Source organism: Cottoperca gobio, chromosome 2 (assembly GCF_900634415.1).
Source record: "Cottoperca gobio chromosome 2, fCotGob3.1, whole genome shotgun sequence".
NCBI classification, from domain to species: Eukaryota; Metazoa; Chordata; class Actinopteri; order Perciformes; family Bovichtidae; genus Cottoperca; species Cottoperca gobio.
The window spans coordinates 6,590,434-6,615,370 of record NC_041356.1 but is presented as its reverse complement, the minus strand read 5'-3'; the positions used below and the strand labels follow the sequence as shown (position 1 = coordinate 6,615,370).

Below are 24,937 nucleotides of genomic sequence, written 5' to 3'. Positions count from 1 at the left end.
GTCATGATTTTTCTTTTGTGAAGCTGGAGAGAAAAAACTAAAGTATTGTAAAAACACACCACAACGTGGCTGTTGTCAAGGGAAGCACATTTTATTGATGCATTGAAAGCCAAACATCTGCATCTGATTATATTCAGTACATATGGTTCACAGATGTTTATTCGTACTCGCTGTTCCCCTTGGATATACACTGAACAGTTTGTATCTAAGCACACATTGTACAGACAGCTACTAGTCGACTAGAAAAGTGTTTGTTTACAACACTTTCCTGTTGATTCCTGCGGCAGTATCTTATAATTACTTGTCTTCTGACTTTATGTAACACTACAGAAGTTGAATAGATTGAGTGTCCTGTGGGAGATTCTTATCTACCACATGATGCTTTCAAGACCTAACAACAATCCTCCTTTCTGTTTTGTTGTTGTTCCTCTAAAGCAGGGGTCCCCAAACTTTTTCCTGTGAGGGCCACATAACTTTTCCCTTCTCTGATGGGGGCCGGGGTCAGTTTGTAACAGAAAAAGTGTGACGATCGCAGGTGTGAAGTAAATAAACTCCTGATTGTATTGTGTCACATTTAATGATTATCACATGTACTCGTCCACCTCAATCAAAATGTATTATTACACAACATGTATTTCTGCACAAATGTATAATGAGCACTATATTAGTTATGAATGTGAAGCACTTGTAGGTTCTCTTCAAAGAGTTTCAGGTCTACCTCCATCTCGTCACAACAAGACTGCCCACCAAGGGGCATAACCGCGCCAACATGGACCAATGAGGGACGACGACACCCTTCTGTAGAGAATATAGCAAAATGTTTATGATGTTTTTGTACCACTTTCACTTTTACCAACAGACAGCTAACTGGCTCTTTATTGATTCGGACTGTGGACTTGGTGTGTGAAAGTGTCCTCGGCTGAGGGTATTTTTGAAATGCTGTCATCATCACTTTAAATAAATAAGTATCTTGATCAACTAGAAGTTTACTGGATTCAATTGAAAGACAATCACAGCGCCCTTTGGGCTTCAAAACCCAACACGGGTGCCTAAACGTAAACATTTATTGTTTTCCAGAAAGCCACACATAACCAAGCTGAGCTAACAGTCCACTTTTTAGCTTTGAGAGTTTGTCTGCTCGCATTTGGCCTTGCAAGTTATACTTGTCTTTGTGACGGGATTCATAGTGTCGGCGCAGATTGTATTCTTTGAATACCGCCACCGCCTCTTGACAGATGAGACAAACAGCCTTTTCTTTGCATTGAACAAAAAAATAATCGTTTGACCACTGCAGGTTAAATACCCTGCATTCTGAATCAATTTTTCTCTTACCTAACCATTTCGCCATTATTCCGTTCTATTTGACACGGGCTAGTCTAGACTGAAAAAAAATCATAATGTGTCTGTGGAGGCGGGCCGGATACGGCCTTAGTTTGGGGACCACTGCTCTAAAGCAATAAACTGTTTTCAATGACTATAAATACATCTTACAATATGAAAAATATAAATATATATATAAAATATCATTGTAAAGTTGTCAAAACTTACTTCCAAGTTCAAAATACAGCTGATAGTTAATCCATCTTATTTGAAAATCATCTTATTGAAATGTTACTTGTTTTAATAACATTTGTGCTGGAAGACATCCAGCAGGGGGTTTTTCTCTTGCAGAGTAACTCCTCTCGCTCCTTAGCTTTTAAAAGTCTGCTCCTCAGTTTTTTGGGTCAGCAGCTCTAAATGCAGACAGCAGTATCACGCCACACTCACCAGGTGAGGATTGTAATGTTATTTCACTGTTCTAAAGTTTTTTTTATCCATAACGTCAACATATTTGAAACGTTTATTTATTTTTAGAATTTGAATTACCGTAATAATTCCCATAATTATGGGATTAGGTTTGTCCCAGACATGTGCTGCACAGAAGCTTAACGCTGCTTCTTTATAAAAAAACAATGAGAACCGTTAGAAAACCTGTCGTCTACTAAACTACCTGAGACGTCTGGGTGGTTCATAACATAGCAGCACCATTCAGTGCTTTATGTTCCAATGATAGTATTTGGAAATCACTTATTTTCCACACAGTCTTTGTCAGTCTCTGGGGACACTGGATCAGACGCAGCTGTCGTCTCGCCATTTTTAGAAAGACTTGAGTTACTATTCTTAGACTTAGATTTAACTTACCAATATTTTATTTAGTATACACATATTTATTTTATAGTGGTCAACAAAAATGCATTTATTAATGTATTTTAATCATGAATTTTATTTAGTTTATACATATTTATTTGTTTGTTTTTGTATTATTTTATTTATTTTGAAGCTTTGTCCTTTCTCTTTTCCAGTTACTTATTTTTTGATACTCTTCTAGAATACAATCCTCTTTCATATTACACTTTTCATATTTGTGAATGCACAAGAATGTGGTTTTGTGGTTCTTTCTTTTGAAAAACAAGGCACCATTAGAGTAATTGTGTCTTAGAATAAAATCATTAAAAAGTCTTCTGAGACATAACTCCTTTAATTCTTGTTGTATTCTTTAAACTAATAGTGCCAAAAATACGTAAAGCTGTGTGCCGTAAAACCAAAACAATGAACTGTCTTCACCTCTTGTTGTTGACAGAAGATGAAGAAGAAGCTGATCATCGACGCAGACATTGGGGTGGATGATGCTCAGGCCCTCATGGTGGCCCTCACGGCCCCCGATGTGGAGATTTTGGGGATCACGTGCTGCTACGGCAACACACCCCTGGACAACGTCCTGAAGAACACGCTGCGTGTCCTGAAAGTCTGCAACAGAATGGATGTGAGTTTGTGTGTTTTAAAAATAAATATACAACATTGACTTCACCCGACAGAGGTATTGTAACGGTTGGTTGTGACTCAGGTGTTGGATTCATATTAGCAGCTGGGATTGGGCAACAACCCCTATGTATCCTCCACAGATCCCAGTGTACCGCGGATGTTCAGAGCCCCTGCTGGCTCATAAACGCCACGCCGGAGATTACCACGGGAAGGACGGGCTGGGGGACGTCCCAGATCCAGATGCTCCAGGCCTGGAGCTGCTGCAGAAGAAAAGAGGAGTGCCGGCCATGATCAAGCTTGTCAACCAAAACCCTGGAGAGGCGAGTAGCTTTGTGATGGAGTTTAGGAAAAATATGAGCAGATTTTCTAAATGAGCAGTGAAAATAGTAAAAAAATTAACAAGAGTTTTGTACTGTGTTTTTTTTCTTCTTTTTTTCTCATTGTTACTATCAACACATACACATAATTCCTCTGCATTCTTTTGGGGGGTCGGGGAATAGAGGCGGGCTTTATTGTAATGGGTTAAGATTCAGACCCATATATATGTTTTTATTATTTATCTCCTCTTAATATGATTATTATACACATGAATTTGAATTTATTTTCAACTTTTTTTACAACAAGATTTAAGGCATTCCTAAAGCACGTTTCTTATTTTGTTTTATTTATACTGTATGAAAGAAAATTGTATTTTAAAGAAAATGCATAAATAAGTCTATAAATGAAAAGCAAAAAAAAAAATGTTTGTATCATTATTATTTGTATTGTGTTTTTAAGTATTTCTTGTCTGCCTTGTTTTATTATGTAAGCAAAACCATTATCAATAAAATGTAAAAAAAGTAAAGAAATATGCATAGTCAATCTCTCCTTTTGCTTTGTGTGCAGGTGACTCTGGTTGCTGTTGCGCCCCTCACTAACCTGGCTGTCGCAGTACAACTGGACCCTTCCTTCCCCAAGAAGCTGAAGGCGCTCTACGTCATGGGAGGAAACACTGACTGTACGCTACTTCTCACTCATTTCAACCTAAATGTTTTCACCCTATACAGTGCCTATAGAAAGTCATCATACCCCTTTGAAATAGTTACTTTATCTGCCGTACAGCCTGAAATCAATACCCATTAAAATAAAAGACTTTTTCCAGTTTTATTTACAAATGTAGCCTTACAAAATCAAACTAATGGAAAAAAAGTTGACAGTTCTGAAAATTAATAAAAAATGAAAAACTAGAATAATAGGGTTGGAAAAGTCATCAGTCCCCTGATTTAATAATTCGTAGAGCCACATTTTTGCTGCAATTACAGCCATCAATCTATTTGGATATGTCTCTACTAGCTCTGCACACCTAGATTGGAGAATATTTGCACATTGTTTGTTGCAGAATTGTTCGAGTTCAGTCAAATTCTGTGGTGAGCGGCGATGGACTGCTCTCAAGTCCATCCACAGATGTTCTATCAGATTTAAGTCAGGGCTCTGACTTGGCCACTCAAGGACATTCACCTTCCTATCCTTAAGCCACTGCGTTGTTCTTATGGAGGTATGTTTAGGATCGTTGTTGTGTTGGAAGGTGAATGACCTGCCCATCTTCAGCTGTCTAGCAGAAGGACGCAGGTTTTCCTCAAGAATGTGGGTGAACTTGGCAGCATCCATTTTCCCTTCAATCCTGACCAAGTGCCCGGTCCCTGCTGAAGAGAAACATCCTCACAACATAATGTTGCCACCACCATGCTTCACAGTAGGTATGGTGTGTTTTGGGTGGTGTAGCTTCTCTGATCAATGTCCTCGTAGTTCGGTCATCCAGTTTGGACGGACGGCCTGATCTAGGCAAGGTGTTGGTGGTTCCAATACGCTTTCCACTTCTTAATAATGCTCTGAACAGTACAGAGGGAAAGCTAAAGCCTTCAAATTAATTTTTGTAGCCTTCACCTAACTTGGGCCTTCCTACAACTTTATCCCGGAGGCCTTTTGAAAGCACTTTTCCAACCATGGTGAATTCTTTGCAGAATCATGCACTACTAATAGTGGAATCCTCAAGAAACAGCTGGTTTGATTCTGAAGTAATCAAAATCACTTGAATGGATGTCCGATGGGGGGGCAGTTAGCCTGGTGTTTGATCTGGAAGTTGATTGGTTGCCCGTGAGCAAGTTTATAATGGTATACTCTAAGGGGCTGATCACTTAACCAAACCAGGTATTTCACTAATTCATTTTTAATAAGTGTCCAGAATTTCTTTGACATTATTTTTTGCTTTGATGATGAGGGTTATAATGTGTACATGCAGCTCAAAAAAGTTAGATTTCATTTATTGTAGTTTCTAGGGTGTAATGTGACATGACATTTTGAAGCATGAGTGGAGATTCTATCTATGGGCTTCTCGTATTTATGCCACCCAAACAGCAGTAATTAAACCACGCCCCTCTCTGTGATTACCATCTCTGCACTCATGTGACTTTGTGTGTGACTTTGTGTGTGTGTGTGTGTGTGTGTGTGTGTGTGTGTGTGTGCGTGTGTGTGTGTGTGTGTGTGTGTGTGTGTGTGCGTGCGTGCATGTGTGCAGCCAGGGGGAACACCACAGTGTGTGGAGAGTTTAACTTTGTGGCTGACCCCGAGGCTGCCTACGTCGTGTTGGACCGCTACACCTGCCCCACCTACATAGCCCCGTGGGAGTTCAGCTGCAGGAACAGCCTGCCATGGGTGAGACTGGAAACATAACTTTGTTTACAGACTTTTCTTGATTGATGCAGAAAAAGTCTTTTTAAACAGTGCCTCTTCTTATTTCTGTCTGTGTTAAATGTATGAATTCAAAAGTATTCCCATATCAAAAGCAATACAACCGGATGTACTTCCAGCAGAGTCCTTTGGCATGTTCTGCAAAACTTAATCTAAGGATTAAGTTATCAAACTTGATTGAACCCTTTCTGATTTGATGAAGAAGTACACAGTGAACTCTCAAGTTTTCCTCCCTCAGTCTTTCTGTGAGAACTGGCTGGCCCAAGACACTGAGAAGGCTGCTTTTATGAAAAAGATCACATGCCTCTCCATGAAGGTAAGAGAGTGCAGATTGTAATAAAATGAGGTTTATTGTGAAGGGGTTTAGAAGCAGAGTTTAATAAATTGTGAGTCTGGGGTTCAGGAGCCCCTAAGCAGCTGTTTAGTCTGCTTATCCCTTTGTGTGTTTCAGTGCCTTCTGATCTTTATGATGTTTTATCTCTGCAGAAAGCTCAGTCAGCAGACTATCAGAAGGAGATCACAGAAGGAAAAGGGTTCAATTCCTGCGACACCTACGCCATGGCTGCCGCCGTCGATGACACATTCATAACAGAGAGTGATGAGGTGAGCGCCTGCTGCTTTTATGTCTTACAAATACAAAACATGTGAGTTTAGATCTTTACCCAACCCCGTGTTGTGTTCCTCCTCCAGGTCGCAGTGACAGTGGAGCTGCAGGGGACCTACACCCGAGGCATGATGGTGCTGGACTACATGGGCCTGCTGAAGAAGGAACACAAGGCTTTCATCATGAAGAAGGTGGACTTGGAGAAGTTCAAGCAGATGTTCATGAACTCACTCAAGTAGAAATATACTGTGACAAGCTGAATTTGGTTCACCAAAATAAAAGAATATTTGAACATTATGTTTTCTCTTTTTTTAAACTGTTTTCTTTAGTTCCTTGTCTTCACTACAGACACACATAACGTGTCTAGTCACATGGAATGCAATGTAAAGTTTGCATAGTTGCCTGGTTTCCAAAGAACACACAAGAAAGAAGTTGTGTGGGTGTAAACATTGTACAATGAAACATGAAACTGTCCCCAATTAACCTCATGAATGCCTGAATAAACAGCTATTTCTAGTAGCACGAGGTTGTTGTGCAACTCCAACAAATTATGTGGCATCCTGTTATTTATTTTCTAAATGTAGTCTTGAGCTAAACAAAAAGCAGCCTCAAATATGCGTGCACCAGTTAAAGTCACATGTCATGTGTTTGTGTGTGTTGCGTAATCTTATCACGTTTTCCAGCTGTACAAAAAGCAGGGAGCAGCAGAACTTCGGTTCACTTCACAGTTGGTGTGCACATCGGGAAAAGGGTTATACTTGTTGCTGAAACTTTTTTGAACGGTAATTAATGTGCACATTTTATTAATCAGTTCATTAGAGATCGACTCATCGAAATATCTAACAATGCGTTAAACTGGAGTGCAGCAGCAGGACTTATAACAATAGTCTCGCTCTGACAAGTATTTGTTCACTCAGTAGCTGTAGGTGTGGCACGTCCCAGCTCAAATTAATAGTAAATGGTTTGCATTCCGGGGGACATCTTTTACAAATGTTTGCTCACAGGGCGAGTGTCGGATTCAAGAAAAACGTATCTTCTGGAAACAAATCGTCTTCTATTTTCCTCCAGATAAAATGAAGAAGAAGCTGATCATCGACGTGGACACAGGTGTGGATGATGCGCAAGCCATCATGATGGCTCTCGCGGACCCCAACGTGGAGATCCTGGGGATCACTTGCACGCACGGCAACACACCTCTGGAGAACTCCTGCAAGAACACGCTGCGTGTCCTCAACGCCTGCAACAGGCTGGACGTGAGTTTTTATCATGTCGCTTGTGTGTGGTGTAATAATGACTTCTTGACACACGTTAAACCTGTAATGCCGCACAGATCCCGGTGTACCGCGGATGTTCAGAGCCTCTGCTGGGCCGTAAACGCCACGCCGGGGACTTCCACGGAAAGGATGGGCTGGGGGACGTCCCAGATCCAGACGCCCCGGGCCTCGAGCTGCTGCAGAAGAAAAGAGCTGCACAGGCAATCATCAAGATTGTCAACCAAAACCCTGGAGAGGTGTGTCGATGGTTATATCAATCCAACATATAACACATGAGGAAACTGTTTATCATGTTTCCCCCACTAATGGTAGTCTTAATCACACAACAATCATTTAACCCTTATTTGATGCTTTATACTTAATTATAGATGTAGATGTATTTGCATCTTTATTTCAAAGAAAAAGGAGGACTTTCCCAGGACTTTCCCACTTTCTTCTTATGAGAATATTCAATCTTAATATGGATTTTTGCTAATTTAATAATACTACAAGTAGGGGGGTTATTTTCCTTATAGAATAATCTGCAAAAAAAATTCTCGATTAATCGTTTTAGTCTATAAAATGTCAGAATATAGTGAAAAATGTCCATTCAAGTCCAGCGTGAGGTTTTTAAATGCCTTGAAGATGTTCACTTTAATATATTATATATATATATATATATATATATATATATATATATATATATATATATATAAAAAAATATAATATATATATATATATATATATATATATATATATATATTAAAAAAATATATATATATTTTTTAATATATATTTTTATATATTTATAAGTTCAAAAGCTCCACTATACTTATTGTTTTCCTCTCACTTGGATTGTGTGCAGGTGACTCTGGTTGCCACGGCGCCCCTCACTAACCTGGCCGTCGCAGTGCAACTGAACCCTTCATTCCCCAAGAAGCTGAAGGCGCTCTACATCATGGGAGGAAACACTGAATGTATGTTACGTGTGTGTTAACATCATCTGTACGTGTTTAACTCAATGTTAGTGGTGGAAATAGAGGAAAATGTAGTGTGTGTGTGTGTGTGTGTGTGCAGCGAGGGGAAACACCACAGTGTGTGGAGAGTTTAACTTCGTGGCTGACTCCGAGGCTGCCTACATCGTGTTGGACCGCTACACCTGCCCCACCTACATTGCCACCTGGGAGTTCAGCTGCAGGAACAGCCTGCCGTGGGTCTGTAATTATTTTACTACGAGAATATAAATTGCAACAATTTTTAAAACTAATCATACAGACTTACTCCCTGTCTTTTTCTCGCTCAGTCTTTCTGCGACACTTGGCTGGCTCAAGATACAGACAAGGCTCGTTTCATGGAGAAGATTTACGCCCACACCAGGAAGGTACGACCACGCCCCGAGTGTTTTTATTTCAACAGAACTGAAAAAGATTTCAGAATAAATGTCTCTTGTGTGGACGAAGTTCTCACATCTTTTACTTCAGAAAAGTATTAATAACTCAGTGTAGAATTATTGTAACAAGTAAAAATCCTGCATTCAAAATCTTTCTTAAGTAACATTGCAAAAAGGAAAAGTACTCGTTCTGCACAACCGCCCATTTCAGAATAATATACATTATGTTATTGTGTTATATGTTTTGATATATTAATGTGTTCATCCCTTTAATGTTGCAGCTGGTTGAGGAGTTTGTTTTACTATATATACTTCCAGGGATCAATAAAGTTTTATCTTAACCTACTATAATACATGATCAATTATTTGTTGAATATATTTTTGTAATATATTAAAGCTATCTGAAAAATAAGTTTGTTGGAAACAAAGTAACAGGAAATGGAAATACTCAAACAAAGTAGAAGTACCTAAAATGTGTACTTAAGGACAATACTTGAGTAAATGTATTTCGTTACCGTCCACCACTACTTGTATGTGTCTTGTTTTGTTGTCACTACAGATGGTCCAGACTGATCGGTATCAGAAGGAGCTCGTGTCGGGACCCGGGTTCAACACCTGCGACACCTACGCTATGGCTGCAGCCATCGATGACACTCTGGTGACGGAGAGTGACGAGGTTAAGATCCCGCACTCGTCCCTTTTAACATGTTCCTCTTTAACACCTATATGTTCAGCAGAAAAGCCAAAAAGACGTTTCAGCCTTGGACACAACTGTTGATCTTTCATCCTCCAGGTCGCGGTGACTGTGGAGCTGGAGGGAAGCCACGCCCGAGGCATGATGGTGCTGGACTACATGGACCTGCTGAAGAAGAAACACAAGGTCTTCATCATGAAGAAGATTGACGTGGAGAAGTTCAAAAAACTGTTGATGAACGCACTGAAATAGTCACGAAACAGTTGGAAAACATCGCAGGAGGAGAAAAACCTGTACAGTGCCCTTTGTTTGAGAAAGATCCTGGTGTTTTATTCCTCACAATATAATTGGTAAACTATTCAAAATGATTTGATTTGTACCTGATATTTCCTTAAAACATGTTTGTATATCTGTATTCATTGGAAGTGGATTGACTGGGGACCTTTTACATATTTCATTAGTAGACTATTATAGAATCTACTGTATAATGGCTTTTTTCTATAACATTAGGGTACTTGGGAGCGGACATATATTACATTTTGTATTTTCCATTGACCTCTATGGGAGATATGAGATATATTCCCTCATGTCATGGATGTTCGTCTGTTATTGATGGTGTAATAGGCTCAGGTTGTTGCATTCTGAAAAGAAAGATGTTGAATCATAACTGATATAAACTATGCACTTATAACTACTATGCAATTTACTGGGTCTTTCTTAACTCAAATAAGTTGATAGTCTCTTTTCCAAAGGAGCTCACATAATTCTAATAACATCTAGAAAGATTTTGTCCAATAAATGTTATTTAAAAAAAAAAGCTTTTTTAAAAGCATTATAATGGGAATTATGTGCAACAATTACAAACTTCAACAGCACTACTCAGACTTTTTACTACATAAGTGTTTGCCTAGTCCCCAGAAGCATCAACAACTTGTAAGGTAGGGCGCCCCCTGGTGGAAGCTTTACAAATCTCAAATAGGACAAGCAATAGGAAGGCATTCATTCCTCCACAAAGTAAAGCTGAAGCAACACAAGTTAGTAAAACTGTTTATTGAAAGTGCTTTGGAACGTACACTTCATTCAGAAAAAGGAAGAAAAAAAAAGTGTCCATCCCATGTTCCTCTACTTTCCTATTTTCTCTTCAATAAGCAGGTTTTATTTTTTTTAAAGAAAAGTCAAAGCAAATGTTTACCTCTTCAGAAACAATCATCTGTATATATATATATATATATTACAACCTGCCAGAATATTTACAAATCATACAAAAAGAACAACAATAAAAGCTGTATCTCATCTGTCCTCCCGTTTCTGCAACTAGTCCAAACACATCACTGTTCACTGACTTCGGAGCTCCGGCTCAACACGAGAGCCACACAGAAAATCAACAGAGTCAATTGAGAGTCGAGCAACAGTCAACCAGCCCAGCGTCAATGAACCCGTGTCAGGCAGAGTCCTGAAGAATCTGGAAATGGATTCGTTGTCACCTACATGCAAGTTGAAAACAGATTTTGAGTCGGCCTGGAGCCAACGAGTGTCCAACCTCCGAGACAAACGGCTCCTACTGGACTCTGTGCTGGTAAAACGAGCAGAGACCCTGAGTTAAGTTCCAGCCCAAAGAGAGGGAGAGGACGTAGACGAGGACGAGCAGAGCGAAGGGGTAGAGCAGCACCACCGTGTTCTTCAGGAAGGGTAGAGCTGTGTGGAGCGCACGAGAGGAATACATCAGCACACAGACCTCAGATACTTTGTGTCAACATTACACAACTATAAAGTCACAATGAAATGTACGCTGCGTTCCTACTCCTCAGAGGAAACAGTGCGTTTAATCGTTACCCTTAGATGGAGATAAACACTCCAACCAATAAAAGGACAGAATTTTTAACAAGCTCACTCTTCCCTAACCCAAATGAATGATCCCTCTCTGTTTTGTGTCCTACTACAACTTTCAGCAGGCAATACACCACAGGACAGTACATGAATATGATCATCAACTACACTGCAGATTACTTTCTCAATTGATCGCTGCATTTTTTGGTATATAAGATGTCAGATTTTTTAAGTCTTGTTACATCCACAAGGTGGCGTACATCCAGAAACCTTTCACTTTTTAGTGAGGATTCTCAATTCTCAATCTAACTGTGTATTTCAATGTGAACGGGACTTACCGTTGTACCCTAAGAACGTGATGTAAAGATAATAACCAATGCCGATCAGCCACGAAGTGTTCCCGACAAAGTATCCCACGAACCAGTTGGTGTTTATTATCACATCTGAAAGGCAAAAAAATAAAAACTGTAGATGTGGAGATAAAGTAGGCAGGTGTAATCCAAAAAGGGTTCATTTTGACAAAAACTTACTATTTGAAGTCACAGATGAATATTATAAGTATACATTTTTTGTTGATGAAGCAAACCATAGAGGCTCGCAGTCGTTGGTGTGTGCATTGACAAAGGTAACGGGTTGTTTGTCTATCGCCAGAGGGAACAGGTTGAAATGACCTGTGCTAACAACAGACTGTCCAAATAAAAATGCTCACACATTGTGTCATGTTTTCTTCACAACGGTCAATATATATCATATCAGTTGATGTTTCTATTTTGTAACAAAAAAAAAAGGTCCATCAATAAACATGTAAACAAAACTATATGCACATTAGTGAATTTTAATTTGATTACCAATTATGTCTTCATAAATATAAATGTTATTTGCTCATTGTTGGAATGCCATTTTATAATACAAAATGATATAAAAATGCACCTTTAACTGCACCAAGGACCATTTAATGCCTTGAATTGGATGATGTAATGTCAGACACACTGCTATGACTCCCACACACACAATATACTCACAGTTGATGAAGAAGAGCTGTAGGAAATGCAGGATGACTAGAAGGGGGTAGAAGGCGTTGAGGTGGACATCAAATGCGTAGCCCCACTCCACATCAAAGTTACCTCTGGGCTGCTTCAGCAGGTACTTGTTGGTGATAACCCTGGAAAAGTAAAAACAAATAATATTTTAGATTCCGTACAGACAGCTCAAGGTAAACATTTTTTTAAAGATTTATGCAGAAAATGATGGTTCAATTACTTCCATCTTAAATAGGTAAAGCCACTACTCACCACATGAGGGTTGATATGAGAAGACCAACTCCTATACAGTCAACAAAGACCACCCACAGCAGCAGCTTCAGAGTCTCCACGGCTCCCATGCCCAGCACCAGACCAAAGCCTATTGTTGACACTGGAGAAAGAGGGAGTGTTCAGCCGTCATAGTACAGTGACAACATTAGGATTCGACTGCCTACATTCGACAGACTTACCACAGAGCCAGATGCCGAGCAGAACCAGGAAAGCAGGGTCGTCCCGGGCCCACTGGTCCTTGGTCTGTTTTCTGTAGTGGAAGTTGCGGTAGACTCTCTGTGGTGAAGTAAACAAGTAAAGCATCTGCCACATGGCAAATTCAAAGTCCATCTGTTTGAAATGGAGCAGCCGCCGCAGGTACTTGTAGCGTTTGGCGCCTGCCGTGTGACGTGCAGCGTCCCTAGAGCCGGTGGCGCCGTTGCTGTGCGGCAAGGTGGTCGGCAACATGGTGCTAAATATCAAATTAAAAAAGAGGGAGGTAAGGACAAGCGGGGAAAGAATGGAAGATGAAGGAGAAGAACCTTGAGTAAACTTGATTTGAACAATTAATTAGCATTTTTGAGAACGTACTCCTCAAAACACTGTCTGCGTTGTTGTGGTCAGGAGGGGACACTGATTTAGCATTCCTTCTCACTGCATGTTATGTGATCACAATTTATTTCAAGGTATGAATGCATTGAAACACAATTTCAATACTCCATATTTTTCCAATACTGAAATAATTGTATATGATTTGTACATTTTTGGTGATCTTTTCGTTGTTTTGTATTCTGTGACCTAGCTTGTAATCTGTAGATGAAGAGATAATATAAAATAGAACTTTATTAATCCTGAAGGAGATGCTTGTGCAAAAGATTACTACAACAACAACATAAGAACATATAACTATAGAGTAATAAATATAAAGTGTATAAGAAGTAATACTAATACCAGTTCCTACTATAATAGCAAAACGATTAAGATAAATTTAGTAAAATAAGTCTAAATAAAATAGAAAAGTAATATTGCGCATGATATTGAAAATCAGCAATATTAAAAAAGTAAGAAATTGTTATAATATTATGCACAAGAAATACTAAACATGATATTTGAAAAGTAATATTGCACATGGTATTGATGCTATTGAAAAGCAATCTAATCTTAACAGTGACAAATATAAAACCACATTTACTGTACTGATAGTCAGTACAGCAATATTACTTTTCAAAATGTTCATACAATTTTTAAACTTGAAAGCCCCTGATATGTTATGTATGATGCATTTGAGATATATAAATATACTAGGACATTAAGGATTGTGGGTTTCTAGGAACACGTTTATTCCATCAGATTCTATGCCACTATATAAAGTTTTTTTTTTAATAAAATCAAGAATACAATTTTGGTAAACTGACATGAAGCTTTTAAACAGCTTAACTAGACCATATATGTCCTACTAACACAAAGAGAAGTTATCATGTCAAACTAATCCTGTACCTTAATTATGACAGGTTCGCGAAAATATACACAGCCCTGCTTTACAAATTTCCATAATATACCGTATAAATGTGTTACATAAGATGCCATCAATGAAAAGGGTCAAACATTGCTAAGGTTGTTTTGCAAACTAAAAAAGAATGACAACACAGAAACAGAGGGTGCTAGTGCAAATTGCTATTGCGATGCTACATATGGACTAAGTTACAAAAACCTCAAGATTATGTATATTTATTCCTATAAATTTCAATTACACAGTTAACCTGCTGCGCATTGGCAGTTTACCCCCCCCCAACAAGCACTGTTGTCTTCAATTTCCTTGTTAGTTGACGCTATGTTTGCTAGCAGACACTGTTAGCTTGTTGCTAACTAGTTTAATAAGATGAAAAGGCCTGGTCAGGCTTATTCGTAATACACTTAGTGAAAACGCAGCGATGACTGTTTAGTATTAACTAAAATAGAATACTTCTTTAACCTGAATAATATTCACCTGTTTTTGCTGTACTCCTTCGCAGGAGAAAGCGCCAACTCCTTAGCTAGTTTCTTTAGCTGTTTGTAGATGCTTCTTGAACTGTCGCGAAAATGAACACGTAGATACTTCCGGTATCAGCCGGTTCATCATGGGAAATGTAGTCGAAGGTTAAAGGCAGGAGCTCCTGCAGTAATGTGAGCCCATCTATCTGTGATGTAAACTAACACAAATAACTAAAGGAAATAAATAAATATTACGATATGCATCAGTAAATAAAGGTTACTTTCAGAACATGGCAATAATATACAATAAATTAAATGTTCTTTACTGCAGTTATCGTCAGTGACATTCTCTGATTTTTAGAACAATACATTTTTTAATTATAACATAAATTCAATATTCAATAAATGTGGCAAAATATACATATATATTTAGAAAAATATTGACACAAAGTGAAGATTTTACTTTTATTCTGAAATTTCAGACCTAATTTCAAACGGAAGTAGGACTCAATGCTATTTCCGCTAACGCCATTGCTGTTTGATTGGTGGTAAAAACTCAGATCACTGCTGTTCTGGTCAAGAAGGCCAAATAGCGAAAGGTAAGAATCAGAAACATATTATGCATTTACAAACGTATACATCTATTTGTTATATAATTGCAAGATCAGTGAAAAAGTATGGGTTTGACCTTAATATCCACTGTAACCCTCTTACAACATTGCAATGCCCGTGTCCTTGAGTACTCTTAGCTAACGCTGTTAGCCTGCAAGCAAGGAGTCAGTATTGGAAGGTCCTAGCGAATTATTAGCTTCTTCTCCTTTCCACACTGCTAACAACTTTTAAAAATCCTTCTTAAAATGTTGTTATGTTAGTATGTTTCGGAATTTCTGCTTTTTTTCTCTGTGCATTATCTCCTTGAAACGTAAACTACGTGGTTGAGTAACAACATCATTTGTTGTTGTTGAATGACAGCTATTAAGCTAGCACTGTCAGGGGAAAGTTTCCAATATTAATCTTTGGATAAGGGGCTTTTAATGTGTAATTACTTCTATGTATTTTTAATGTTGATGTCCTGTTTTTCTTAATGTAATTTTTTAATGTTATATGTACATGTAAAGCATCTTTGAGTGCCTTTTTAAAAGCGCTCTATAAATACAATTTATTATTATTATTATTATTAATTTAGCATTCTTTCATATTATAAAATATGTTTTGAAACACAAAACGTATTATGGATTCCAGAGATTTCATCTTAAAGTAATTTTGTATCAAAACTTTTAAGAGCACTGCATATGCTCTGCAGTAAAGATATTTTGTTGGACTAAAAAATCTGGTAGTTATGTTTTTTTTTACTTATCAACAAACAGACACCATGTTGAACACACGCTTACTAGTGTGGCTTGAGCTGGAACAATACATTTTAGTTGATCAACAGAAAAGAATCTCATAAATTGACTGCTTTCTTTCTGTTTTCCTCTCACAGAGTCATGTTGCGACTGCCATCCGTCGGCCGGGCTCTAGCCACAGTTGCCAAGGGCAGCCTGGCTCCCAACACTGGTACGTTTTGTGTGTGTGTTTGTGTGTATGTCTGTATACACATCTGTGTGTGTAACAGTTATTCTCCTCACTCTAAAATAGCAGTTTTGTTTTTACTGTTTGAGTCAAGTGACTTCATGATTTCATTGTAAATATATTTTTGATATATATTTCTTTTCCTTTTTAGATACATTTTATTTGTCAGGTCTCCTTTTATTTCAATAAATTTGACCTTTGTGTATCCTCTTACAGTGCGTACTCCAGTGCGTGCTGCCAGCAACATGGTGGAAGTGTTTGTGGATGGGAAACCACTGGAGGTGGAGGTTGGAACAACTGTGCTGCAGGTAGGAAATCGCATTATTTTATATGTTTCATGTGCTCCTTTCATTTAGTGTACTGTATTCTTGTATATATGTAGTTACCAATAGGCACTATTTTGTGGTAACCGAAGTCCATTAATGTGAACACAGTGAAAGACGATGGATCTGAGTCTTTTTTAGAATTGCCCACCTCATCTTGACTGTTTGCTTTCCCCATCAGGCCTGTGAGAAGGCAGGAATCCAGATCCCCAGGTTCTGTTACCATGAGCGTCTCTCAGTGGCGGGAAACTGTCGTATGTGTCTGGTGGAGATTGAGAGAGCTCCAAAGGTAACCCAAGTGCATCTGATTGGTCACCAGGCGCATTGCTTTAGCCACCACTAGGCTGAAAGTGGAATCAACTGATGCCTTTGAACAAAAATTGATGTAAACACTTGCAGTGCTGCTGTCTAATTGATGTGTGTGTGCTCCTCAGCCGGTAGCGGCCTGTGCCATGCCCGTTATGAAGGGCTGGAACATCCTCACCAACTCAGAGAAGACACGCAAAGCCAGGTACAAGTTTAAATATTTTAATATCATTCAAACTTTTAAAATGTCACTTAAGTTATTGAACTATTTAGACTGGCTTGATGAACACGTGTTTGTTTGTTTGTGTGTCTCACATCAGAGAGGGAGTGATGGAGTTCCTGTTGGCAAACCACCCACTGGACTGTCCCATTTGTGATCAAGGAGGAGAGTGTGACCTGCAGGTAACTGTGGAATATTTTATAACACCTTTAAGTTAAAGGGCCAGGCATTTGCTGCAGAGGTGAATGGGTGAGCATGTAATTAATACAAACTGAATGGAATTCAGTTTGTATTAATTACATTTGAAAAACTACCGTTTTCACGATCACTACTGTGTTAACACTCTGCCTGCTGTTCTTTTCTCAGGATCAGTCCATGCAGTTCGGTTCAGACCGCAGTCGTTTCACAGAAAGTAAGAGAGCAGTGGAGGACAAGAACATCGGGCCGCTCATCAAAACCATCATGACCCGCTGCATCCAGTGCACACGCTGCGTCCGGTAAGTGCATCATAAACACATTTATAGCAATCAGCTTTAATGTAATAACCGATTTGACCGCCATTGTCACTTGAAGTGGTGAAATATATATCAGGTCCTCTAACGGCACATTCATGCAATCCTGTGTAGTTTTGCCAGCGAGATCGCAGGTGTTGAAGACCTGGGAACAACAGGAAGAGGAAACAACCTGCAGATCGGGACGTACGTGGAGAAGATGTTCATGTCCGAGCTGTCGGGAAACGTCATCGACATCTGTCCTGTCGGAGCGCTCACCTCCAAACCCTACGCCTTCACCGCAAGACCCTGGGAGACCAGGTTAGGCAGGATTCTTACACTATCACCATACACAAACAAGGGCAGACTGTTACTGTTGCTTACATTTAAAGTTATGTTTCAGCAGTTTAAGGCATTTTGTTTGTGTTTGTTTTCCTTAACTTCATCTCCTGCTGCCTTTTGCAGGAAAACGGAGTCGATCGACGTGCTGGATGCTGTAGGCAGTAACATCCTGGTAAGCACAAGAGGCGGGGAGGTGATGAGGGTGATGCCCAGGCTGAACGAAGATGTCAACGAAGAGTGGATCTCAGACAAGACCAGGTAATATACAGACCCAGGCTAAAAAATATGTTTCTGACTGAATGAAAGAAGTGAGATAAGTAGTCTGTCAAAATACATGCTTGGTGTGGTCAGAAACAGCTGATTTGACTTAATCCATTAAAAAAAAGTCAGATAAGTTGCTATATAACTCCACTAAGAAGGATGAAAACACCAAATGTGTGTCCTCAGGTTTGCATATGATGGTCTGAAGAGGCAGAGGTTGACCCAACCAATGGTGAAGGATGATGCAGGTCAGCTGACCCCGACCACCTGGGAGGACGCTCTCACTCGTGTTGCTGGAGCAGTAAGTGTGTCTGCCGGTTTATTCCTCTCACTATATGGCGATAGGAGACCAGTGATAATCATGCCTTGTTATTCATGCATACAATTTTAGTTATATTATCAGTCTGTGTGTATAAATATGTGTGTCGTGTGACTATAGCTGCAGAGCGTGCAGGGCAGTGAGGTAGCAGTCATTGCAGGAGGGATGGCCGACGCTGAGGCTCTGGTTTCCCTCAAAGACCTCCTCAACAGACTCGACTCCGAAAACCTCTGCACTGAGGAGCTCTTCCCGATGGCGGGAGCAGGGTAGGACAGTTTGTGTGTTGTTGTGATGGTTCAGGGCTCCCGCAGTCTTTTTAGTTGTGCAGCGGACAACTTCTTTCTCTCTCTCTCTGCAGCACTGACCTGCGGTCCAACTACCTGTTGAACACCGGCATCGCCGGCATGGAGGACTGTGACCTGCTGCTGCTCGTAGGAACTAACCCGCGCTACGAAGCCCCGCTGTTCAACGCCCGCATCCGCAAGAGGTTAACTCATACATCACTCTTTGAATTTATTGTTTCAAGTGTCCTCTTGGAAACTGTTGCAACAAAATTAGATTTTACTTTGCTTCTACTGAATAGTTTTGTAATCAATGTTCCCTGCCTCTCTCCTCTTCCTCTGTCAGTTGGCTCCATAATGAGCTGCGTGTTGCCATGGTGGGTCACAATGTTGATCTGAGCTACTCGTACGACCATCTGGGGGAGGAGACGTCAGTCCTGAAGGAGCTGGCTAACGGCACACACCCCTTCTGCCAGGTAATGGACTCCAACGCAATCTGCCTTAAAGGCCGTTTGGACGGAGCTGTGGTTCTGATTTATGAACTGATGTGACGTTTCTTTTTCTGGCAGCTCTCGGATTAATTTCTCTTCCAACTTTTACTTGAATTATTTTCCTTTCCTCTCCCTGTCTCCAGGTTTTGTCAGCTGCTAAGCGTCCAGTCGTGCTCGTGGGAAGCAGCACTCTGCAGAGAGAAGACGGAGCTGCCATTTTGAGCGCCGTCTCCACCATCGCTCAGAACGCCAGAACCAGCAGTGGAGTGGAAGAGGGGTGGAAAGTCCTCAACGTCCTGCACAGGTACAACTTGAGAGTCAAATCTATTAACATTTTCTGCCAATTTAAAAAAAATTTGCACATGAAGTTAGTGAGGCTTGATACACGATCGTAGATGCTTCCGGCTCATACTTTGTGTCTGTGCGTGTGTGAACAGAGTGGCCAGTCAGGTGGCTGCGTTGGACCTGGGCTACAAGGCTGGTGTGGACGCCATCCGGGCAAATCCCCCCAAAGTCCTGTTCCTTGCTGGGAGCAGATGCCGGCTGCATCACCAGAGCCGACCTGCCTAAAGAGAGCCTCATCATCTACCAGGGTACACACACACACACACACACACACACACACACACACACACACACACACACACACACACACACACACACACACACTTAAAGCGGAAACACATGCAGTGGTAACAATGAGAGGGGAATGTATATTAAATATGATTTTCAACCCCTCCAGGTCACCATGGTGACGTAGGAGCACAGATGGCAGACATCATCCTCCCCAGCGCTGCCTACACAGAGAAAAACGCCACCTATGTAAACACTGAAGGTCGGAGCCAACACACCCGGGTGGCTGTCACCGCTCCTGGGATGGCCAGAGAGGACTGGAAGATCATCAGGGCCGTTTCTGAAGTAAGCAGGAAGTCACTCGCATGGCACAGAGCTGATTATTATTATACATAATATTAATAAACTTGCATGCAAAACAAAGATGTGGAACAGTCAAAGAAGCACCTTTTTGGAATAGTTCTGAAAAGCATGTGAAAATGTATCGTACATTTAATAGATTATTTTAAAATGAACAAATAAGATGTTTACATTTAATGAGAATAGTACAAAACAATATGTGAAGGTGTAATAAGCTAAGGCTTCAGTCTAAACCTTTTCGGTCATTATAAACTTGCTTTGGTTTGTCACTATTTCAAAAGTAGTGACTTATTATTGTTGATTTATTATTTACTAAATGTATCTTTTGAGTCGTATACTATAAAGGTTTTCTTTCATAAAGCAACACAAACATTATATTTGACTAAAAGCCGCCGTCATTAAAAGTGCTTTGTGTGTTTGCAGCTGGCCGGCGTAGCGCTGCCCTACGACTCTCTGGAGGAGGTCCGATCCAGACTAGCAGAGGTCTCTCCCAATCTGATCCGTTACAGCGACGTAGAGGAGGCAAACTACTTCAAACAGGCCAACGAACTTGCCCAGGTACACACACACACACACGCACATGCACACGCACATGCACGTGCACGCACACGCACACACACATCCCTAGAGTCAGAATGTGGAGTCTTACTGACTATAATGCTGAAAAAGAATAAGAAAATGATCGTCTCTCTGTTTTCGCACTTTGTTCTTCGCAGGCTGTGAACCAGGAGCTTCTAGCTGCTCCTCTGGTGCCACCTCAGCTAACAGCAAAGGACTTCTACATGACGGGTAAGGGTGTTTTTTAGAAGAGGATACAAAGGTAAAAATAGAAATATCAGAATGTAAAATAATCGTTTTGTCCCTCTCTGTGTTCAGACCCTATCAGCAGGGCTTCCCAGACGATGGCCAAATGCGTCAAAGCGGTGACAGAAGGGGCTGTCGATGAGCCGTCAGTTTGCTGAACACACACACACACACACAAACAGTACAACAATAAAAACTCTCTCTACTACACGCACACACACTTCTCTGGACAAACTGTGTTGCTCCTTAATTTAAAGTTGTCCATGATACTTGTACTATACAGTTTCCTCCACTCCTGTGAGCAAGCTTTGTTGAATAAAGCGTATAAAAAAACGTATTAAATATGAATAAAATCTTACGAATGTCTTTACTCCAGTTTGAGTGGGTTTTATTTATTGCATTTTTGGTTGGAAATCAGCATGTCAATTATTTAAGTGATGTATTTAGGCTTCAAGGCTTACAAACATCATTGTTAGACGTGTCAAACACTTGTTGCATTTGTATATCTTTACGTTGTGACCTGTAACGCCCCTTCAACAGAAAACGCATGAAAACGCCAGATTTCTTTACCTTTCTAGGGAGCGTTTGCCAAACACTCATGAAATATGCTCAAATCTGTCTTCTTGCAGAGGCCTGCTGACATGCAGGAGGCCTCCAGAGGTCAGGTTAAGGTCACTGCACGAGTAAAGTAAATAATTAGGACATGAATAATGTTACGTGTTTTATTCTGAAAAGAGATGGACCAGGAATCTTTGGGTTATAATATCAAGTTATTCAAATCAAAAGTGCAACAAGACATCAAATTATACTCATGAGGGCCGATCGGCTTCACTGTTCCACAGACCACAGAGATGCAGTTAGCCGTCTCGCAGTTTCACAAAAAGGCCCCGAATGAGCATTTACATACAGAACATATACTACATTAAGAATACATGTTTGAACATATACTACATTAAGTATATATATTTGAACTTATACTACATTAAGTATATATATTTGAACTTATACTACATTAAGTATACATATTTGAACTTATACTACATTATGTATACATATTTGAACATATACTACATTATGTATACATATTTGAACATATACTACATTATGTATACATATTTGAACATATACTACATTATGTATACATATTTGAACATATACTACATTATGTATACATGTTTGAACTTATACTACATTAAGAATACATATTTGAACTTATACTACATTAAGTATACATATTTGAACTTATACTACATTATGTATACATGTTTGAACATATACTACATTAAGAATACATGTTTGAACATATACTACATTATGTATACATATTTGAACATATACTACATTATGTATACATATTTGAACTTATACTACATTATGTATACATATTTGAACATATACTACATTAAGTATACATATTTGAACATATACTACATTATGTATACATATTTGAACTTATACTACATTAAGTATACATATTTGAACATATACTACATTAAGTATATATATTTGAACTTATACTACATTAAGTATACATATATGAACTTATACTACATTATGTATACATATTTGAACATATACTACATTAAGTATACATATTTGAACATATACTACATTATGTATACATATTTGAACTTATACTACATTAAGTATACATGTTTGAACATATACTACATTAAGTATACATATTTGAACATATACTACATTATGTATACATATTTGAACTTATACTACATTAAGTATACATATTTGAACTTATACTACATTATGTATACATGTTTGAACATATACTACATTATGTATACATATTTGAACATATACTACATTATGTATACATATTTGAACTTATACTACATTATGTATACATGTTTGAACTTATACTACATTAAGAATACATATTTGAACTTATACTACATTAAGTATACATATTTGAACTTATACTACATTATGTATACATATTTGAACTTATACTACATTATGTATACATGTTTGAACTTATACTACATTATGTATACATGTTTGAACTTATACTACATTAAGAATACATATTTGAACTTATACTACATTAAGTATACATATTTGAACTTATACTACATTAAGTATACATGTTTGAACATATACTACATTAAGTATACATATTTGAACATATACTACATTATGTATACATATTTGAACTTATACTACATTAAGTATACATGTTTGAACATATACTACATTAAGTATACATATTTGAACATATACTACATTATGTATACATATTTGAACTTATACTACATTATGTATACATATTTGAACATATACTACATTATGTATACATGTTTGAACTTATACTACATTATGTATACATGTTTGAACTTATACTACATTATGTATACATGTTTGAACTTATACTACATTATGTATACATATTTGAACATATACTACATTATGTATACATATATGAACTTATACTACATTAAGTATATATATTTGAACTTATACTACATTATGTATATATATTTGAACGTATACTACATTAAGTATACATGTTTGAACATATACTACATTATGTATACATGTTTGAACTTATACTACATTATGTATACATGTTTGAACTTATACTACATTATGTATACATGTTTGAACTTATACTACATTATGTATACATATTTGAACTTATACTACATTAAGTATACATGTTTGAACATATACTACATTAAGTATACATATTTGAACATATACTACATTATGTATACATATTTGAACTTATACTACATTATGTATACATATTTGAACTTATACTACATTATGTATACATATTTGAACTTATACTACATTAAGTATACATGTTTGAACTTATACTACATTATGTATACATATTTGAACTTATACTACATTATGTATACATGTTTGAACTTATACTACATTATGTATACATGTTTGAACTTATACTACATTATGTATACATGTTTGAACTTATACTACATTATGTATATATATTTGAACGTATACTACATTAAGTATACATGTTTGAACTTATACTACATTATGTATACATATTTGAACATATACTACATTATGTATACATATTTGAACTCATACTACATTAAGTATACATATTTGAACGTATACTACATTAAGTATACATATTTGAACGTATACTACATTAAGTATACATGTTTGAACTCATACTACATTAAGTATACATATTTGAACGTATACTACATTAAGTATACATATTTGAACGTATACTACATTAAGTATACATATTTGAACATATACTACATTATGTATACATGTTTGAACTTATACTACATTATGTATACATATTTGAACTTATACTACATTAAGTATACATATTTGAACGTATACTACATTAAGTATACATATTTGAACTTATACTACATTAAGTATACATATTTGAACTTATACTACATTATGTTTACATGTTTGAACTTATACTACATTAAGTATACATATTTGAACTTATACTACATTAAGTATACATGTTTGAACTTATACTACATTATGTTTACATGTTTGAACTTATACTACATTAAGTATACATGCTTGAACTTATACTACATTAAGTATACATGTTTGAACTTATACTACATTAAGTATACATATTTGAACGTATACTACATTAAGTATACATGTTTGAACTGAGTATACCAGTTCATGTATACCTGCTGAACAGCAGATCTCTGGTCAGTGTCTGAGCCTGACACAGGGTGCTAAAGTTTTACCATAACATCTTCTCAGTCCGAGGAACTCTCAAGGTCTCCTCATGCCTTGCGTTACTGCTGTTCAACACAACACCTGCTATGATAGCAGAATGGGCATATTTTCTACACATACCTTATCTGGTTATAGTCTAAACAAAGCTAGCTCCCTGCACCCTGTGTGCCACAGTTCAACTCACTCTGTGTGCCACTCTTTTCAATCATGGACATGCATATAGTTCTGATCAAAAGTATAAGAATATAACATCATGCATAGTAATGTGCATGTTACATGAATCAATGTATAAAAGTACAACAACTTACATAGTGATG

The 24,937-nt window shown here is 38.1% G+C and overlaps 4 protein-coding genes across 4 annotated transcripts; 3 read left to right on the top strand and 1 right to left on the bottom strand.

The window, feature by feature from the left end:
• Positions 1-1,727: 1,727 nt before the first annotated feature.
• Positions 1,728-6,622, top strand: LOC115020029 (inosine-uridine preferring nucleoside hydrolase-like). Its single transcript, XM_029449871.1, has 8 exons — positions 1,728-1,770; positions 2,621-2,803; positions 2,943-3,122; positions 3,688-3,799; positions 5,357-5,493; positions 5,768-5,845; positions 6,016-6,132; positions 6,220-6,622. Exons 1-8 carry the CDS (start codon positions 1,738-1,740, stop codon positions 6,370-6,372), a joined length of 993 nt encoding a protein of 330 aa, XP_029305731.1. The 5' UTR covers positions 1,728-1,737; the 3' UTR covers positions 6,373-6,622.
• A 180-nt stretch (positions 6,623-6,802) lies between these two features.
• On the top strand, positions 6,803-10,639 carry LOC115019319 (inosine-uridine preferring nucleoside hydrolase-like). The gene is made up of 8 exons (XM_029448821.1): positions 6,803-6,915; positions 7,202-7,386; positions 7,464-7,643; positions 8,252-8,363; positions 8,464-8,600; positions 8,690-8,767; positions 9,336-9,452; positions 9,570-10,639. Exons 2-8 carry the CDS (start codon positions 7,207-7,209, stop codon positions 9,720-9,722), a joined length of 957 nt encoding a protein of 318 aa, XP_029304681.1. The 5' UTR covers positions 6,803-6,915; positions 7,202-7,206; the 3' UTR covers positions 9,723-10,639.
• Positions 10,509-14,710, bottom strand: unc50 (unc-50 homolog (C. elegans)). Its single transcript, XM_029448835.1, has 6 exons — positions 14,577-14,710; positions 12,790-13,061; positions 12,590-12,710; positions 12,320-12,459; positions 11,636-11,740; positions 10,509-11,165 (listed from the first exon to the last, which is right to left on the bottom strand). Exons 2-6 carry the CDS (start codon positions 13,055-13,057, stop codon positions 11,029-11,031), a joined length of 771 nt encoding a protein of 256 aa, XP_029304695.1. The 5' UTR covers positions 13,058-13,061; positions 14,577-14,710; the 3' UTR covers positions 10,509-11,028.
• A 351-nt stretch (positions 14,711-15,061) lies between these two features.
• Positions 15,062-21,273, top strand: LOC115019226 (NADH-ubiquinone oxidoreductase 75 kDa subunit, mitochondrial-like). Its single transcript, XM_029448683.1, is given in 20 exon segments — positions 15,062-15,159; positions 16,044-16,117; positions 16,349-16,440; positions 16,637-16,744; positions 16,890-16,966; positions 17,082-17,163; positions 17,348-17,478; positions 17,608-17,793; positions 17,938-18,072; positions 18,262-18,376; positions 18,515-18,660; positions 18,753-18,881; positions 19,022-19,151; positions 19,310-19,470; positions 19,604-19,688; positions 19,690-19,759; positions 19,909-20,084; positions 20,523-20,657; positions 20,816-20,888; positions 20,976-21,273. Coding segments are annotated over 19 exon segments (2,187 nt in total). The 5' UTR covers positions 15,062-15,159; positions 16,044-16,047; the 3' UTR covers positions 21,062-21,273.
• The last annotated feature ends 3,664 nt before the right edge of the window (positions 21,274-24,937 follow it).

Coding starts and splice junctions, on each gene's coding strand:
- LOC115020029 (XM_029449871.1), top strand. CDS start 1,738: ATGCAGACAGCAGTATCACGCCACACTCACCAG. Junction 1,771..2,620: donor TATCACGCCACACTCACCAG/GTGAGGATTGTA, acceptor TGTTGTTGACAG/AAGATGAAGAAGAAGCTGAT. Junction 3,123..3,687: donor TCAACCAAAACCCTGGAGAG/GCGAGTAGCTTT, acceptor CTTTGTGTGCAG/GTGACTCTGGTTGCTGTTGC.
- unc50 (XM_029448835.1), bottom strand. CDS start 13,057: ATGTTGCCGACCACCTTGCCGCACAGCAACGGCGCCACCGGCTCTAGG. Junction 12,460..12,589: donor CTCATATCAACCCTCATGTG/GTGAGTAGTGGC, acceptor TTACTTTTCCAG/GGTTATCACCAACAAGTACC. Junction 11,741..12,319: donor ACAGCTCTTCTTCATCAACT/GTGAGTATATTG, acceptor TTTGCCTTTCAG/ATGTGATAATAAACACCAAC.
- LOC115019319 (XM_029448821.1), top strand. CDS start 7,207: ATGAAGAAGAAGCTGATCATCGACGTGGACACAGGTGTGGATGATGCG. Junction 8,601..8,689: donor GCAGGAACAGCCTGCCGTGG/GTCTGTAATTAT, acceptor TTTCTCGCTCAG/TCTTTCTGCGACACTTGGCT. Junction 8,768..9,335: donor TTTACGCCCACACCAGGAAG/GTACGACCACGC, acceptor TTGTCACTACAG/ATGGTCCAGACTGATCGGTA.